At 38.5% G+C, this 19,393-nt stretch overlaps 1 protein-coding gene across 3 annotated transcripts in view; it reads left to right on the top strand.

Annotated features, from left to right (window-relative positions):
- The window catches only part of LOC143028601 (large ribosomal subunit protein mL51-like), a 41,480-nt gene extending 31,542 nt beyond the window's left edge, over positions 1–9,938 (top strand). For all 3 annotated transcript variants that reach the window (XM_076190938.1, XM_076190940.1, XM_076190939.1), the window contains exons 2-4: positions 2,766–3,024; positions 3,604–3,711; positions 8,165–9,938. In XM_076190938.1, coding sequence (XP_076047053.1) covers positions 2,766–3,024; positions 3,604–3,711; positions 8,165–8,397 — 600 coding nt within the window. In that variant the 3' untranslated portion in view covers positions 8,398–9,938. The remainder of the gene's footprint in view (positions 1–2,765; positions 3,025–3,603; positions 3,712–8,164) is intronic.
- Positions 9,939–19,393: the final 9,455 nt, after the last annotated feature.

Here is a 19,393-nt window from a genome sequence, read left to right as displayed (position 1 = left end):
TTCTCTCTCTCTCTCTCTCTCTCTCTCTCTCTCTCTCTCTCTCTCTCTCTCCAGTCTTTTGGCTGAGTGGGGAGTTTTGCTGGTCAAGTTATAGTTTCACCCAGCCATAGAATTTGATATGTGGCTTATGTGTTTCTGGTGAGAAATGTTGTGATATGAACGATGGTGTACATCATTTCTGTCGCAAATGCATACTTTTTAAGTACAATAATTAATTATTGAAGTTATGCACTTATGCATACATCTCCCGAATGATGTGGGGGCACGTGTGGGAAGTCGGGGTTTTTGGGTGGGGAAGACTAATAAATGGAGTAATGCGCATTGCAAAACAGGTATAAAATGAACAAAAACGCTTAAAAAAAAAAAAACACATAAAAATCAAATTTTAGGGCCGGAGTCCCGCCTAACGCGAGCGGTAGCCATGTTTGTTTTTCCCAACGATCCGAAAAATCTCTCGCTAGATAAGCTACATTTAGCGAAGTCCACTCCAGTAGCGCAAAACTTCCTAACCGTAAACTAACGTTACCTCCGTTAGGTTAGTTTACGGTTACCAACTCTTGCATGAGCGGCTTCCCTAAATCTAGCTGTTATAGTCACAAATACAATCGTTAATAAACAAACATGGCGCCGTGCACGGCCCTATCCGAAATGGGGTATTTTTGTTTTTTTATGTGTTTCGTTAGTCTTCTTCATTTTATACCTGTTTTGCAATGCGCATTACTCCATTTATTAGTCTTCCCCACCCAAAAACCCCAATTTCCCACACGTGCCCCCACATCGTTCGGGAGATGTATGCATAAGTGCATAACTTCAATACTTAATTACTTCAAAAGTACGCATTTGCAACGGAAATGATGTACACCATCGTTCATATCACAACACTTCTCACCAGAAACACATAAGCCACATATCAAATTCTATGGTTGGGTGAAACTATAAATTGACCATTTTGCTTCTCTTTGTGTTGATTTTGCTAGGTTGCTATTCTGTCTATATACCAAGAGTTTTTCCCCCTTTATAAGAGAGGTAGCCAAGTCAAAGGCATATACCCACTCCCACCCACTACACTCCCCATCTCCTAATCACCTAAGCTTATGGATGATGGGTCATCCCTGTGTCCCACCCACTGCCCTGGGTCAGAAGCAATTTAGCAAGACACAGTACATCCACAGCAAGGTCGCTTCACATAATAAGTGACCCCCTCCCTCTGTTCCCTCATGCAGAATAAGAAAAGTCATGGAGAATAGAAATTCTTTTGGACTGCAACAAAATATCATTCATACATAAGCACCCCTGCTCCTCCCTTCCTTACATAACAGTATCATCTGTACACAGCCACTCTCCACTCATCCCCATCTCCTGCTTTCTGTCTTCCTTGCTTAATGGACACTCCTCTCTTTCTCCCCTTTTACCCCATCCATCCATCTCATCCTCAGTTGTCCTCTCAAATTCATTCCCTCTATCTCTACCTTCCACACCTCTTTTACTAATATTTCTTTGCTTATTCTTTCCATGTGTCCAAACCACCCCAATATTCTTTCATCATCCTTATCTGTCATCTCCTTTTCCACTACCATTCTCATCCTCATGTCTCACTGTACCCAACCTAGTAACCCCTACCATACTTTTCAGACATTTCATCTCAAACACATTCAGATTTTTCCTCTCAGCCTCTTCGTACAATCACCCCTTCATGCAATCTCCTCTTTGCATCCATTCCCAGATGCCTACTTCTCATGACACTAATCCCTCAAGGCATTTACTTGCTTTTCTCAATCTACAATTTACCTCTACCTCCACTCCTCTCACTCCACCCACTTTAATCTATGGTCCAACATAATTTTTTTTTACTGATGTGCACACTATGTATTAGATCACAGTCACTGGTAAAAATAAAATCCAACACATTGTTCATTCATGTTGGCTCCCTAATGGCCTGTTCTAAATGGTTATTATTCTTAGTCAGTCCGATTAGTTTGCTGGTGTGGGCTTGGTCACTGATTTTTCCTGCACTTATAGACCTAGAGGGCCAAAGCGTATGATCCACAAAAAGATGGTGCGCGAGATGAAAATTCTCAAATTCCAAAAAATCAAAGAAATATGCCAACCTAACCTGTGATGCTCACCTAACCTAACCTAACAACCTGATAAATCTCAAAAGCTCAAATCCAATTGTTTAGTTCCTGATTTAAATTATTTATTTATTTTTATTTATTTATTTATTTATTTATTTATTTATTTTTTGTACTCATTACCCCCCTCAAAATCAAATCCTGATTTCCCAACATGGTTCTCCCAGATTGGTGTGGTGAATGTAAAACAAGTGATTTCTAATAGAAACAAAGATCATATTTTGATCAGCAAGGAAACTATCAGAAAAATATGTTTTCAAAATGAAATCGTGTGTATGGATACTTATGAAATTTTTCCTTGCAGAAATATTTCATCATATCAAATACTTTATTTCTAAGACTACTTATGAGCTCCACTTTCTATAGTAATCAGTTGTAAGGTGTTAATTTACTGAATTAATCAATTGATCAATCAAACACTGATGTAGTGTTCATGAATATTAATCACTTTTGGCAGTCCACCATTTCTTGAATTTAATTGTGTGCTAAATCATAGTTTGAATATTTTTTAAATAATGTTATGAGTACAACTAAAGTTAATCTTGTTAACATTGAATATTTTTTAAATAATGTTATGAGTACAACTAAAGTTAATCTTGTTAACATTAATCCTTAATGTGACATATTTTGCAGGTATTCATTATGTCATCTATAGTTGGGAAACTATTAACTGCAACAAGAGCTGTTGTTCATAGTCCTCGTCAGCTGTTTCCCTATAGTTTTCATGGGTCATGGATGAGGATGGATTTTGGAAGTGAATTCTTGAATTTGTTGAAACAAAATACTAGTACACCTTCGGTTACTAGTGTCAGGCACCGATATCATGCAGACAAGATTGCAAGTGGGCCATTATTACGAAATTATGGTTTGAAAGATAAATTACATAACAAAGGTATGGTTTATTTTATTTTTCTACTGCATGATTTATATGTGTATATATATATATATATATATATATATATATATATATATATGTATATATATATATATATATATATATATATATATATATATAAATATATATATATATATATATATATTTATTTATAATGTTATTTTCACTGCATGGTGATTTTACTGGTAGGTCTTACCATTATTTTTCAAATAGTTATTATTGCCTGTCATCTTGGGTAGCATTGTTCTCAGTTAATATTGTTTTTGTAGGTGAGAATGAGGTTTGAAAAATATATAACAATATCATTGTCCCTATGTCATTTTGTTATACACCAGACTTTTTTGCAACACTATAACTCAAATGCAATCATTCTCTCTTTCCCTCTTCTCCACTCCCTTCCCTCTATCTCTTTTTTTCCTTCACCCTTTCCTCTCTTCCTGTCTCATCTCCTGCTTCCCTCTCTCTTTCCCTGCCTCCTTCTCTCCTCTCTCTCTTTTCCATCTCCTGCCTCACCTTCTCATCTCCCTCTTCCCTGAATTATTTCACAGAAGAAATGTACCATTTTCTATCATGCAGGCTTACTCCCACGATTGGAAGGCACCAAGAGACTACCAATGCCTCTGTACAAACCAGCAAATGCATGGTCAGAGAAGAAAGCACTCTTTGGCCAGAATGACTATATAGGTAGGTATTTTGATAAGAGATTTGGTATTGCAGGTATTTAGCTGCACAGTTTCTAGTCAAGGTTCCTACAATTATGAAATTTTGCTCTTTGATATAATAAGGTGGAATCAATCCATTTTCAGTCCATTTCTTGCCCCAGTTCTTTCTTCCAGGTGACCTGCAATACCCAGGAACTGGCTACAGCCACCACTAAAGCCCATAAGACACTTAGTGAAGAAATTTTGTGGTGTTCTCTAAAAGGGATGCTTATTAGGCAGTGTGTAGTGTCATGTGTCTTCTGTGTCTAAGGCAAGGTTGATTATATGTTGATACTGTTTAGATTAAAAATAGAGCCATTCTTACTTTCATTAGGAGTGATTTTTCTGTTAGGTTGATTTCTGGATTGATTGTGACCATGATGGAGCAGAGACTTGGAACTTGCTCAGTCAGGGAATCCATTGCCCCATTGCAGGAGACTCGTGGCTCCCAGGTAACTGGCAACAGCCACTGGATTGGCCCACAGTTCATTCAAGGTTTTGTTGTTTTCGTAAGGTTACAGTAGGGCAGTGGAGGACATGGTGTTTGGTGTCTCCTGTATGGTGATTGTATCTGAAATAGTTTGAATCTATTGTCTATTTTTTAAAAACGGAAAGTGGCTTGAACACAGATTAGTGTGGTTCTTGCTTGCTGTGGAAGCGATTTTTCTGTAGGGTTGATGGCAGGGGTCATTTGGCAGAGTAGGGAGTTTGGTTAATCTGAGGTGGTTTTATTACATCTTGGTGCAATGTGTCCTGTAGTTTGTTGGATGTGTATTTTCTTAATTTTTTAGATAAAATACACACCCAACAAACCACAGGGCACAAAGCGTTAAGAATAATAACAGGATGCACTAAAAAAAATTTTGCCATAGCTGTTCAATGTGTACATGGATGGAGTGGTGTGTAAGGTAAAGGCAAGAGTAATGGTCAGGGGACTGGAAATGGTTAAAGAAAATGGAGGAAAATGGGAGTTGAGACAGTTGTTTTCTGATGACACTACTTGTGGCAGGGTCAGAGGAAGGATTAAGGAAGTTAATGACAGATTTTGAGAAGGTGTATGATAGGAGAAAGTTGAAGGTAAATGTGGGTAAAAGTAATGTGATGAGAAGCAAGTCTGAAAAGAGATAGGCTGGAGGAAGTGGATAGCTTGAGGTACCGTAATTGGGATCACATATAGCAGGAAAGGAAGGAGTAAAGGTGGAAGTAAATTGTAGGTTGAGAAAAGCAAGTATTAGGATAAATTAATACATTTATTTTTCAATGTAATCCCCTTGCAAGTTTACATACTTATTCCAGCAGTCATGGAGTTTACGGATCCCCTCTTCTTAGGAGCTTGAATCTTGGTCCTCCAAATACACACCTCTACAGCATTGATGACATCATTATCCGTGGCGAAATATTGACCATTGAGCTCTTTTTTTTTTTTTTTTTTTTTTTTAATCTTGGGAAATAGTAGTCTGAGGGAGCCAAATAAGGTGAATAGGGCAGATGTTCAACTAGCTGGAAGCCACAATCATGTATGCCAGCAAGAGCCACAGTGTATTTGTGTGCTGGCACATTGTCCTGATGAAAAAACACTCCTAATGACTGCTTTCAGTTGGCATAGTATGGTCCAGTAATGGATTGACCCTTTGTCAGAATCTCCAAAAAATGGAAGCCATCACCTTCCCTGCAGAGATCACCGACTTGACCTTCTTTGGAGCTGGAGATCCATGATGCTTCCATTGTTTTGATTGTTCTTTCGACTCAGGCTGGAAGTGGTGAACCCAAGTCTCATCCATGATCACAAATTGCTGCATAAATCTTTGTGAATCAGCATAAAAAAAAATGGCAAAATTGTTCTTTGAAATGTTGCATCGCAGCAGTGCTTCTGATCAGGTCCAAGAAGTTTTGGGACCCTTCGAGCTGAGACCTTCGTCATTTCAAGATGGTTGTGGATAATTGCATGAACACATTCATGGGAGATGCTCAACTCTGTCACAATAAAACGTTTAGCCAAACGCTGATCTATGAGCAACACATCATGGATTTTGTCAATGATTTCTTGAGTGGTGACAGTGGCAGGCCTTCCTTGACAAGGGTCATCTTCCAGGCTGTTCCTGCCCCGTTTGAAATCAGCTGCCCATTTTTTAACCATGCTGTATGAAGGAGCATTGTCTCGTAGAATAGCCACCATGTCCTTGTGAATTTCTTTTGGTGTTAAGCCCTTGACGTGGAGGTATTAAATAACTGCCCAATGACCAATTTTGTCCATTTTCTCTACAATACCTTACTATCCCAAATCAGTTATCTGTAAAACAAAAACAAAAAATATTACATTAAACACTTGAAAATTCTTATACTGGCTATTGAAAGATTAGAGTGAAAAAAAGCTACAAATATGTATCTCGTGTCCTCCCATAGGCCACAAATATTTCAGTCACCCACCATAAATGGCCTGAGGGATTAAAAAGTGTTATGAGAAATAGGCAACTGGAAATGGATGCAAAGAGGAGATTGTATGAAGGGGTGATTGTGCCAATGGCACAGAGACTTGGAATTTAAAAGAAACAGAGAGGAAAAATTTAAATGCATTTGAGATTAAATGTCTGAGAAGTATGGTAGGGGTTACTAGGTTGGATAGAGTGAGGAAGGAGGAGGAGAGCAGGAATGGAGAAGGAGATGCTAGATAGAGTTGATGAAAGATTATTGGGATGGTTTAGAAGGAGGTGTGGAAGGAGTAAACTTGAGGGGATGATCAAGGAAGAGAAAAGGCAGGAGATAGGGATGAATGGAGAATGTGTATGGATGATAATGTTATGCAAGGAAGGGAGGGATGGGGGGTTAGGGGTGCTTATGTGTGAATGGTATTTTGATGCAGCCCAAAGAGATTTCTCCCCGCTGTCTCTTTTTCTGCATGAAGAGATGGAGAGGGAAGGTTGCCAGTTAACTGAAGAGGCTTTGCTGTGGATATACTGTGTCTTGCTGCGTTGCTTTTGACCCAGGGCAGTTGGCAGATGCAGGGATGACCTGTCATTCATGAGGAGCTGAGATGGGAGGGGTGGAGGGGAGTGAAAGGGGTGGGAATAAGTATGTGTCTCTGATTTGGCTACCTCCCTTGAAGGCTGTGATTAGTTTTTTTCTGTTGACTGTTACTGTGCTTGTCACTGGTCTTAGTATGTTTATTTTCTTGTTGATTTTTATTGCCAATTCTTTGAGTTCTTGGAATTTGAAGTAGGCAGAAGGAAAGAGCCAAAACATATGAGACATTTTTTAAGTATTGTAAGTGTTACAAAGATGGATAAAGTGAGAAATGTGGAGGTGAGTTAATGGTGTAGAGATAGTTGTCATAGTAAATCAAGAATACTGAGGTGGTTTGGCCATATGAAAAGAATGAGTGGTGAGAAACAGAAGTGGATGGAGTGACCTTTAGAGGGAGTGCAAGAATGAGGTGGATAGATGGTGTGTAAGGGACATTGGATCCAAAGAAATGTGCAAAAGATAAGAATGAATGGAAAGTGGTTGTAGATCGATGAAGAAATGATGTAGTGTGAAGAGGTGTTCTCATCCTCTATTCTATACATTTTTCAAATATTTGAGGGAATGGGGTCATCATAATGAGGCAGTGGAAGTAAATCAGCTCCAACTGTCAGGTTCTGCTGTGGAGGAACTGTGTCTGAATTTCCTTTATGTTGAGTGATGTGGTCTGGGACAAGGTGCTAAGATGGGAGGGGCATTGGATAGATTTTGGACAGGTATTGAGATGGGTGTTTGTTGCATATAGAAACTCCAGTCTATTGGAGAATGGTTTGGAATCTTAGTAAAAATCTTTTTTATTCCCAGTGTGTGACAAAATGATGAGCATAATGTGGTGGTTTGAGCAACTAGTTAATGTACATGCATACATACATATACCAAAGGCTTTTTTCCCCCTTACAAGGGAGTGGTTATGTACATACATACATATACCAAGGCTTTTTCCCCCTTACAAGGGAGGTAGCCTAAAAGAAAAAGGCATAAAAACCATTCCCACCCATTCCATTCCTAAATGCACTCCTCTCCCCTCCACCTTCCCTCTTATCTTGGCACCTCCTGGATGATGGGTCATCCCTGCAACTTCTCCACTGCCCTGGGTCGGAGGCAGTGTTGCAAGACACAGCACATCCACAGCAAGGCTGCTTCATAAAATTGGCGCCCCCCCCCCCTCTCCATCCCCCCATGCAGAAAAGGAGAAGATGGGGAGAAGTCCCTTCAGGCTGTGTCAAATTTTGCTCACACATACTACCTCACCCCCCATCCCCCTACTCATTCCACCTCATGCATCACAACATCATCTATATACAACCATTCTCCATTCACCCCATCCATCCATCTCATCCTAGTTAGGGTTATTCTTGGCTCGTTTAAGGTCTATATTCATTCTGGTAATGGATCTTTCTTTTTCTTTTTTTTTCCAGATATTTTAGGTAATGGAAATCTTCATCCTACTGAAGTGTGCTATTCAGTGCCATCCTGGCTTCGAGGCTTCAAAGGTAGTGAATACCGTATGTTATTGAGAAAAAGAAAAATGTTTCAGGCACAAATGAAACATTCTCGTCCTACCAAGATGAAAGACTTAAATAAACGCATCAAGTACTTGTACAAGTTTTTGAATCGTAAAACAAAAACATATTATGCAAAGAATGCTTAATCTAGAAATACTGTGGGTATAGTTGTTCTTATTATATTGCTAAATTACATTAGTATTGACCATCATATTAAAGGTTGTAGTTGAATGCATTTTTTATATTTTGTTAACTAATTTAATTTTGGTAAGGTCTTATAAAAGCTTAGTCCCAGTGATTCCATTCCCTCTGTAGGTTGAAAAGGTTGAAACCACTGCTGTATAACATTTTACACATACATTCATGCTAAAAGAGCCCTTTTCCTCTTGGAATGGGGGTTGGTAAATGAAAGCATATACCCACCCTTCACCCATCTATAGACTCATTTGTTATCTTTTCTGTCTTAGCTTCATGTAAATAAATGATTATCCCTGTCTCCTGCCCACTACTAAGGTTAGGGGCAATGCAGCAAGACATAACATGTTCACAGCCAGGCCCCACATAAAATCTAATCTTATAATTATTAAATAAGTACAACGATATGTCAGGAGTTATTTTGTTATTCATTAGTAATGAGTGCATACTTGTGTTGAACAATAGTTGTGAGCAGATAGATGAAAGTAAAGAGAAGAGATCCAGGGGCATTAAAGGTACAGAAAAGTAAATGTATTTTGTTAAGGAATCACATTTCCGGTGTCCATAATGATTATATATCATTATTATTTAATATTTATTTCACTTTTTTTCTTTCATCAAATAGATTGCTGTGTAAAACTCATTTTTTTTCTTTTCTTTCTTAAGATAGTGTGTAGAATATGCTACATACATCCTAGCTATTGATTATGATATTTCTTGATTGTATACTCTAAAAGGTGTTGTATGAGATTTTATCATGGCAGTGGAGTCAAGTTTGCCTGGTTAATGTATGAGGTTTCCATGCAATTATTAGCTCTTCCTTCTTGACATGCACCCATTCTTCCTCTACTCCTGTTCCCCTTCTATCCTTCACTACCTCCCATACCTCTTTCTGGACTGGAAAAATTTAGATTTAAAAAGGAAATAGGCAAGAATTGGTTCACTAATAGGGTGGTCAACGAATGGAATAAACTTAGTAACCATGTAGTAAGCGCTGAAACTATCAGTTGTTTTAAGAAACGGCTAGACAACTTTATGGATAGGGTTGACAGGTGGTGATGGATACGGAACTGCCTAGTGTAGGCCTTATGGTCTCTTGCAGTCTTCTTCATTCTTATGTTCTTCTTATGTTCTGTTTAACTTGGTATTTTTCTTTCCTTTTTATTTAATTTGCTCACCCTTGGCATGTCTCTGCCTTGTTCCTTTTTCTTACCCATCCATTTTACCTTGACTCAATTTCTCTTGTACAAGATAATGCTGATAATGTACTACTCTCTCCCTTGAGTACATCCCAACAACACATGTAATATCATAGAGGCTCCAGGTGTCATTCCAGCCCACATTGATAGGAAATAGAATCACTGGAAACAAGTTCCTATGAATGACCTTCCAAAAAAAATAGGATTTATTTTCATATGTTTTAAGAAGTGAATAGTTATAATAATGTACAAATACTGATGTATTTCATTTGTAAATAAACTTCCATTGTTGTTTTTATTTTTATTTGTCATCAGGATGGATGCTTTATTTGATTTATTAGTAGTAGTAGTAATAGTAGTATTTTTCTCTTTATTTTGTATGTATTATTTTGGTGGTGAACGGGAGTGGACTATGTGAGGATGAAATGGGTGGGAGTGTATTTATGCCTTTGACTTTGGATACCTCCCTTGTAAGGGTGAAAAAGCCCTTGGTATATGTATTATTTTGGAAATGGGCGAGAGACGGGAGTGGTTGCATGCCTTGACTAGCAACCTCCTTTTTGAGGGGGAACAAGTCTTTTGGTTTATAGATGGAAATGGCCCTGAAGTATTCAGGGTCTCATGTAGCTGGGAATGGAGAAGTGGGAATGCAGGTGAAGTATAGAGGAAGGGGAAACAAGTGAATGTCTATGGGGAATGAAAAGTGTCATGAAAATTAGCTTCTAGAGATGAAGGCTGAGAGATACCTGTTCGAATGGGCGATTTTGTCCACTACACTCAATAGAGCACAGACTTCAAACTTCAAGGAAGCAGAAAGGAAAAACTTAGGCATGTTTAAGAAGTATGATGGGCATTACAACAATGAATATATTCAGAAATGAAGAGGTATGTTGGAGAGAAGAGCTAACCATTCCAATCAGAGTCGAACCTTCTTTCCCTACACGCCAAAACATACATTCTACACCCATCACTCTCTTATATTCACCCCCAAAATCCACAAGCTCACACCTGCCACTTTATTCCCAAATAGTTATAACCTTGAATATCGGTACATTATTACCATAGGGGATATTGGCACAGGTGAGTTGTCGATACCGAAATACAATAAGGTGCTGGATTACCACATAGAATGAAAATGTCATAATTCTAAAAAAAAGTTGAGGCTTTGGATCCTTCCGTATTTGAAGGTGGTGGTGTGTTGAGTAGAAAAAATAAAATAAAAAAAAGAATACAGAACTGGAATAAAAATCCCAGACACTCGGATTTGATTCCGTACCACATCGACATTATTCCCGTGCCCTCCCAGTTAAACAATTTCATGGCAAGCGGTGTGTGCATCGGAGGGTGGGGTGGGGGGGTTACTAGTAGTGACCATGCTAATTCCGCAACTTCCAGTACTGCACAACACTTCAATTTCCACGTGTGATCAGTTTACGTTCTCTGCTGTAAGTGTATTCGAATATGTAACAATCTGTACTCAACTTATGACGCCCCACCCTATAAAAAGAAAAGACCAGTGTGTTTGAAACGCGAAATTTATATAACGTCAATTATGATCTGCAAATGTGAGACTTAGAAACAGACTGTGGAGACAAAGTTCAGAATGGAAAAATAAATTATGGGAATAGCGTTAACAAATAAAAATATATAAATTTGTGAGACAGAATGAATTGAAATTAATTATATTGTGGAGAAAAAATTACAAGCGGAATTGTACAAAGACTAGATAAGTGGGGAGAGATAAAGTAGAAAAGTTTGCAGGAGTTGCATGACACTGGTGCAGTCATACGATGCAGTGTTAGGAAAAGGTGTGTTCAGCAGTTGGCTACAAATACATGCGCGCATGTGCACACACACATATATATATATATACAGTATATATGTACACTACTATTTTCAGAGGTGACAGAAAAAGTTCTTCATTCCCCACAAGGTAAGCAATATATATGTATATATATATAATATATATATATATATATATATACACTATTACTATTTTGAGAGGTGACAGAAAAAGTTCTTCATTCCCCACTAGTTGATACTAGGTAAGCAATATATATATATATATATATATATATATATATATATATATATATATATATATATATATATATATATATACACACACATAAACATGACTCGCTGGTGCAGTGGTTAGAGTTCCCGGCCGCCACTACGGCGGTCCGGGTTCGAATCCCGCCCAAGGCTGAAATATTTTCAGTATCGCTGCAATTCGTTACTGAAACTTTCGTGGGCGGGGAGTTGGGTGTGTGAGTGCGTGTAAGGTCACAGCGTTACCCATAGATCGGTCATATATGAGCTCAAGTTCCCCACGGGGGGGGGGATAGCTGTCGATCACGAGTCCAACACGTGGTCCAAGACCATGGTGGTGAATCTCACACACACGTATGTGTGTGTGTGTGTGTATATAATATATATAATATATATGTGTATATGTATATATATATATGTATGTATATATATATATATATATACAGCATACATGCGCGTATATGTGTTTGTATGTATGGATCTATTCAGGAGTTATGTTTGCATTTATGAACAATATTTACTACATGACAGGTTTTCTTCATATTGCTATATCTAGCGAATTCAAACTACCGTCATAGCATTCAAGCAGAAAGGCAACGATAAGCACTGGGTGCACGATGCAAGTCATACTCGTTGTACAAGAGATGCTCGACCTAGCATGCTGTTTTGGAAAACCATATGAAACATAGTGATAGATCAATGACTTTGGTAATTAATAAATCAAGTACTGTTCATTATGATATTTATGTTCATTGTTAAAAGGGTCCATTCTTGTGTGGCACCTGCTAGGATGTGACATAAATATATCACATATGGGCTTTAGAAAGTGCACATGGTGTAGCCTCTTTATTATTCATACGGCTATTTACAGATGTTAGGATGTAAATATGAACATCCTTAATGCCTTTGAAAGAACTTGATTTAAAGAACTTGTCATTAATTATAGCTAGAGGATACAAGACGTATTACGAGTCGTTGGATTTCATATTGCCAGGTTAAAAAAAGTTTTACACCACCGAGCGTGCTAAGTAGGTCAATTTATAGTTCCTGGTAATATCTTGGGATCAATACTAGGTTTGGAATGATTTGTTTCTATTTTTTTACTCTGAATATTTGCAGTATGATTTACTTTGGTTCAAATAAAAATTCGTACAAAGACGCATAATAGTAGCATAACCTAGGAGACATAAATGTGTGAACAAACCTGACACTTTCTGGTTTATTTATGGATACACGCTTATTCATCAGAGGTGCAACATAACATCGTTTGTGAGGCGAGCCTGTAAAGCGTACTTCGGACTTCATCTTGGTGACCAAGACAAGAAATAGGCCCCACATAATATGTGTCATAACTGCGAAGAAATGCTGCGTGACTGGGCGAAAGGGAAGAGAACTCTCATGACCTGACGGGAACCGAAGGACCACAGAACTGACTGCTATTTTTGTCCGATTAGTACAAAAGGCGTTGGCAAAAAAATAATAATAAATAAATAGATAAATAAAAAACATAAAACCACTCATCTTAGTATTCCTTCTACACTTCGACCTACTCTATTCTGATGAACTACCAATTCCAGTTTTTAATGGATTGTGTGGCGACGCGCTGCTGGTCAAAACTGGACTGTACTCCTCTTCAAGCACTTCTCCTCTCCAAGCTTCAAGATCCCCTTCGCTCTTAGGTTTTTCCCGTTACGAGTTTAGAGTTTAAAGGCCCGAGTGCGTTGTGTTATTGTGAGTTTCATTTCCCTGGCCTGTCCGAACCATATCACAACAATTGTCTCCATCTGAAGAAGAGGGTAGCGACGAAATGCTAGAGATTGGCGATGAAACTCAAGAAATACTGCAGATCCTTCGTATGCTACATCAGTCATCAACTTCTCAGCAGTTTAGCCAGCCAGAGCTGAATGACCTTGTGAGTGATTTGGTTCTCTCAAAAAATGCAGCAGAAATGTTAGCTTCTAGGTTGCAAGAAAAGGTTTTACTGAAACAAACCACAAAAAAATCATACATCCGAAGTCGGGAACAGTTTTTTTTTTGGTGGATTTTTTTTTAAAGAAGAGAATAAGTTTGTGTACTGCCATAATATCTCGGGTTTTCTCCAAGAATTAGGGATTCCACTGTACAATCCAAACGATATAGCTGTTCCTGTAGGTCATTCTGTGTGTTTACGAGAGGAGCATATACATTAAAACTGTGATAAACCTACTTAAACACCACGAGCACAGCTGGGCAATTTGCGTGGACCTCAAAATGGTGAACTTCCTCCTTGGTCAACAAAGAGGATTTACAAAGTATCCCCGTTTTCTTCGCATGTGGGACAGCCAAGCTAGAGACAAGTATTGGAACCAGGAAGAGTGGACCTTACGTGAGACTCTGGAAGCTGGTATGCCAAATATTGAAGTATGTAAGTCAGAATGAGTGGAAGGGTGGTGAGGTAAACTGAAGAAATCATTTTAGGACGAAACGTCAGTGATAAAACTCCAACGGTTTTTGGCGTTTACCTCACCACCCTTTCACTCATGCCAAAAATTTTCAAAGGCCCAATCGTCAGTTGAGAAAGGATCATACATCCTCTTCTCCACATCAAGCTGGACCTGATGAAACAATTTGTCAGGGCATTGAATACTGATAGTGAATGCTTCCAACACATAGTCACGGTTCTCCCTGCTTTGTCATTTGAGATCAGGGCAGTGTTGTGTTTCATGGACCACAGATTCCCGCACTTGTACATAATTAAGACTGTCAGAATGATGAATGTTAAGAGAAGGGGAGCGTGGTTTTCATTTGTTACAGTAATGGAAGACTTTTCCGGTAATAAAAAGTCTGACAACTATGAAAGCCTTGTAACAATCCTGTCAGATTTTCATGACCTTAGATGCAACATGATAGATTTCCTGAGAACTTAGGGGAACCAATATTAACATTTGTGGAGAGAAGTCAATTGAGATGGTATGGACACGTGATGAGGATGGACATAGAAAGGTACCCTCTAAGGTACTTCTGGGCACCGAGAGTGACAAGGTCAAGAGGGAGACCCAGGAAAAGATGGAAGGATGGAATCAGAGAGACAATAGAAACGAGAGGAGAGACAATGGAGACGATAGAAGATGAAGAGAGGCACAGAGATCGAACCCAATGGAGAAACTTTGCGTGGCATCACAACTAACAGGGCAACTGGCCTACCTGGAGTGTGGAGAAGGTAGGTAGATTATTTGAGTGTAGTCAAAAACACAAGAAAAATAGAGATATGTTATAGATTAAACGAATACTTTCTCATATTAATTAAATGATGAATAAGTAGGAAGGAGGAGGAGGAAGAGGGAATGAATCAGCAACTACCATCCCTCACTCGCGCCACGAACGTCTTAAAGCAAAATATTGATAAAAAATCTAAATGCACCATCGTGTTCAGGAAGTTGTTTATTTAGAAGAATGTTTGTTTTACCATCATAATTGCCGTAAACATCGATTAATTATAAGTAAAGATGTGCATGAACCGATAATTAATTTTCCTTGAATTAAACTCCACATAATTATTTAGTTTCTTATCCTATCGAATTTTGAAAAAAGTATTATTGTTGTAGAATGACTGCTATTTCTAATGACTGAAACCAAAATTTCCTGTCTTATGAACAAAGTAGAGAAATATCATATTTTGTGAAGGCAGTGAGGAATTTGCTTGTCGCTGGTGCCCGTGTAGAGCAGGGAGTCTGCAGGACTACCAACTGCACCGAACTACACGGCAGAAATCGAGTGTGATTTCTTACTGGAATGGAGTATAGGTACATACATACATATACCAAAGGCTTTTTCCCCCATACACGGGAGGTAGCCAAAAGACAAAGGCATAGAAACCACTCCCACCCATTCCACCCCTTCATACTCCACTCCCCTCTACCCTCTTATCTTGGCACCTCCTGGATGACGGGTCATCCCTGCATCTTGTCCACTGCCCTTGGTCAGAAGCAGTGTCGCAAGACACAGCACATCTACAGCAAGGCCGCTTCATTTATTCGGCGACCCCCCCCCCCTCTCCGTCCCCTCGTGCAGAAAAGGAGATGGGTAGAAATCCCTTCGGGCCACGTCAATTATTTCTCATACATATTCCCTCATCCCCCACCCACTCTCCCTCATGCATCACATCGTCATCCATACATAACCTTTCTCCAATCACGCCTATCATCTGTCCTCTCCCGTCCTTCCCCAACAGACATTCCCCTCTTTCCCAATACCCCTTTTACCCCATCCATCCATCTCATCCTAGGTCGCCCCTTCATGTTCACTCCTTCCACCTCTGCCTCCCACACCTCTTTTACTAATCTTTTTTCACTCATTCTTTCCATGTGTCCGATTCATCCCAATACTCTTTCATCAACCCTATCTCCCAACTCCCTTTCCATCCCTGTTCTCCTCCTCACCTCCTGGCATCAATGCGCGCTGACTAGAATGTGCAGCTCGGCTGAGGGAACCATTTTATACATACATACATACATACATATATATATATATATATATATATACTGTATATATATATATGTCACATTTCTTTTTCTAAGACATTAAATGCCGAAAGTTCTTCTGAATATATATATATATATATATATATATTTTTGTGTGTGTGTGTGTGTGTGTGTGTGTGTGTGTGTGTGTGTGTGTGTGTGTGTGTGTGTGTGTGTGTGTGTGTGTGTGTAATTCACCATGGTCTTGGATCACGTGTTGGACTCGTGATCGACAGCTATTTCCCTCCCGGAAGAGAGCTCATATATGACCGATCTATGGGTAATGCTGTAACCTTACCCTCACACACACCCCGAACTCCCCGTCAACGAGAGTTGGAGTAACATCTCGCAGCGCAGCGATACTGAAATTATTTCAACCCTGGGCGGGATTCGAACCCTGGCCACCGTAGTGGCAGCCGGGAACTCTAGCTACTGCGACACCACACCATTTGTGTGTGTGTGTGTGTGTGTGTGCGCGCGCGCGCGCTCTCAGTTCAATTTTGTGTTAAAATGGTAATTGGTTAACAAAGTTGGGGTGTACCCATACGATTCAAGAGATCGCTGAAATATTTCACATACAACTAATATCTATTATCATCTGATCGTAAGAACTCAGCACTCTGGTAAACCCTGGTCTGTAGCAAGATCTAAGAATATAAGGTCTAACCACTTCCGACCGAATTTCGAGGGAGTTGGCGCAGCGGGCCCGTGAACGTCACCTGGCTGTTCAAAGTGGGGTTGGCGGGTCCTATAGCTGTCAGTTGAAGCTGGTGCAGCGCAAGATCTAAGAATATAAGGTCTAACCACTTCCGACCGAATTTCGAGGGAGTTGGCGCAGCGGGCCCGTGAACGTCACCTGGCTGTTCAAAGTGGGGTTAGCGGGTCCTATAGCTGTCAGTTGAAGCTGGTCCGTCGTTGCAAAATGACGTTGCCTTAGCTCGCACCGCTCCGCGCAATTAGTTATATTCTGACAAATATTATATAAAATATATATATAAATATATATAAAATATTATAGTTCCTGTCTATATATATGATATAATATATATATATATATATAATATATATGATATAATATATATATATATATAATATATAAAATATTATAGTTCCTGTCTTCCTTGGCGTTTCACAGTTTTCTTCAGTGTATCACAAAGAGAAAATGGACTCAGCCAAATGACGTCAGAAGCTGCGCAGAAGATTTCAAACGGTCTGACCTGTATATTTAGACCTTGGTGCAGCGTATAGGAAAGACGTTGCCTTCGCTCGCACCGCTCCACGCAATTAGTTATATTCTGACAAATATTATATAAAATATATATATAAATATATATAAAATATTATAGTTCCTGTCTATATATATGAATATATAATATATATGATATATAATATATATGATATATAATATATATGATATATAATATATATATATATAATATATAAAATATTATAGTTCCTGTCTTCCTTGGCGTTTCACAGTTTTCTTCAGTGTTTCACAAAGAGAAAATGGACTCAGCCAAATGACGTCAGAAGCTGCGCACAAGAATTCAAACGGTCTGACCTGTATATTTAGACCTTGGTCTGTAGGTTCCTCTAACGAGTACTAACAAACATGATTAATCTCCTATGTCACTCCTCCAGCATTGCTATACGAATTCCATCGGTGTTCTTTAGACTCAGAAGGACAATATATACTTCATAGTCAACTCTGTCCACTCTAGGGAAAGTAGTCTTCCAAAACAACGAGTGTTTCCCATGGCGGGAACTGGTCGACATCTAAATATACACGCCACATACTGTATTTAGAGAAACGAAACAAAATGTGTACTTTAACTTCACAAGTAACATACAATTATTAACTGGGGTAGCGTTTGTAACGGCGTGCTGCTGTCGGCTAAATGTCTAAATATTAAAAAAAAAAAAAAAAAAAGTATTGTAGTTGTTCCCTTTCCTCGCCTCTGATAAAAAAAAGGTCGACTTGTTTATATTTGCAACAGTCAGTGCAGCGGATTTAGCTCTGACTAACGTCATGACATCACAACATTTGAACAGAAACCATAGCAAAATATCTTAGCAGTATGTATGTATATATATATATATATATATATATATATTATATGTATATATATGTGTATATATATATATATCTATATATATATATGTGTGTGTGTGTGTGTGTGTGTGTGTGTATGTGTGTGTGTGTGTGTGTGTGTGTGTGTGTGTGTGTTTTCATGGCACCATTTCATTTGTTGATATCCATGCAAGAAAAGGTTGTTCATGTCAATAATTTACCGAAATTGATTTTAAGAAGGGTTGATTAATTTTTTTCAGTTAAATAAGATAGATTTCTGGAAAATGTAGAAATAGTAATATATAAGATACACTTGTTTATTACTAAACTGGATAGACTACTATTAACTGCAATTTGCACGGATGGAAATTGGTGAAAAAATACGCCAGGTTCCCTCCCAGAACAATCACGACGTAATTTCACGCTCACACGCACATCTACCTCTCTTTACACGTGAGCAACTGAATTGAAAAATTCGCCGTATTACGTCACAACATCAGATGCGCACCAGGGACGTATTTGTCTGCAATTGTATGGATATGTTACTGCATGAACATTGGTTTTGACACGGACAGGTTGATGGTTTGTCCAACTCTTGAAATAACTTAAATCCAAACCTTCGGCAAATTCAATATCTATGTTGGAGAAAGAGACGGGCCTCCAACTGTAGTTAATTCCCTTTGTAATACGGTTAGGTAAATAAGTACACATAAAATAGCTTAGGTATGTTGAGGATAAAACAGGTTATATCTAAATAAATATAGTTAGAATATTAGAAAGTGTAATACAAATTTATGCTCGATATTTTTATGGAAGTATTCATTCAACTTTAAATCATTTAATAACTTACGAACTTAATTATAAGACTATTACCTACATGCATCTATAACTAATGAAATTCTACTCTAGAAAATGTGACACTAATTGATATTCGATATCTTTCAATGGAGCATGATTAATCAACTTTATTTCTTCGATAAGGTTGTTATAAAACCAGCCATGGCACCATAACATGTTGATTGTTATCATGAAACCATCTCCAGTCGCTATTAGAAAAGTCTGAACAATTATTATATACATAAATGGTGTATGGGAGAATACAACATTTTACAAATTTCATTCTTTA

The sequence above is a fragment of the Oratosquilla oratoria genome, chromosome 9 (genome assembly GCF_046742065.1).
Source record: "Oratosquilla oratoria isolate Oo_2021 chromosome 9, ASM4674206v1, whole genome shotgun sequence".
NCBI classification, from domain to species: Eukaryota; Metazoa; Arthropoda; class Malacostraca; order Stomatopoda; family Squillidae; genus Oratosquilla; species Oratosquilla oratoria.
The sequence above is the reverse complement of the archived record's forward strand: the minus strand, read 5'-3'. Positions and strand labels throughout refer to the sequence as shown.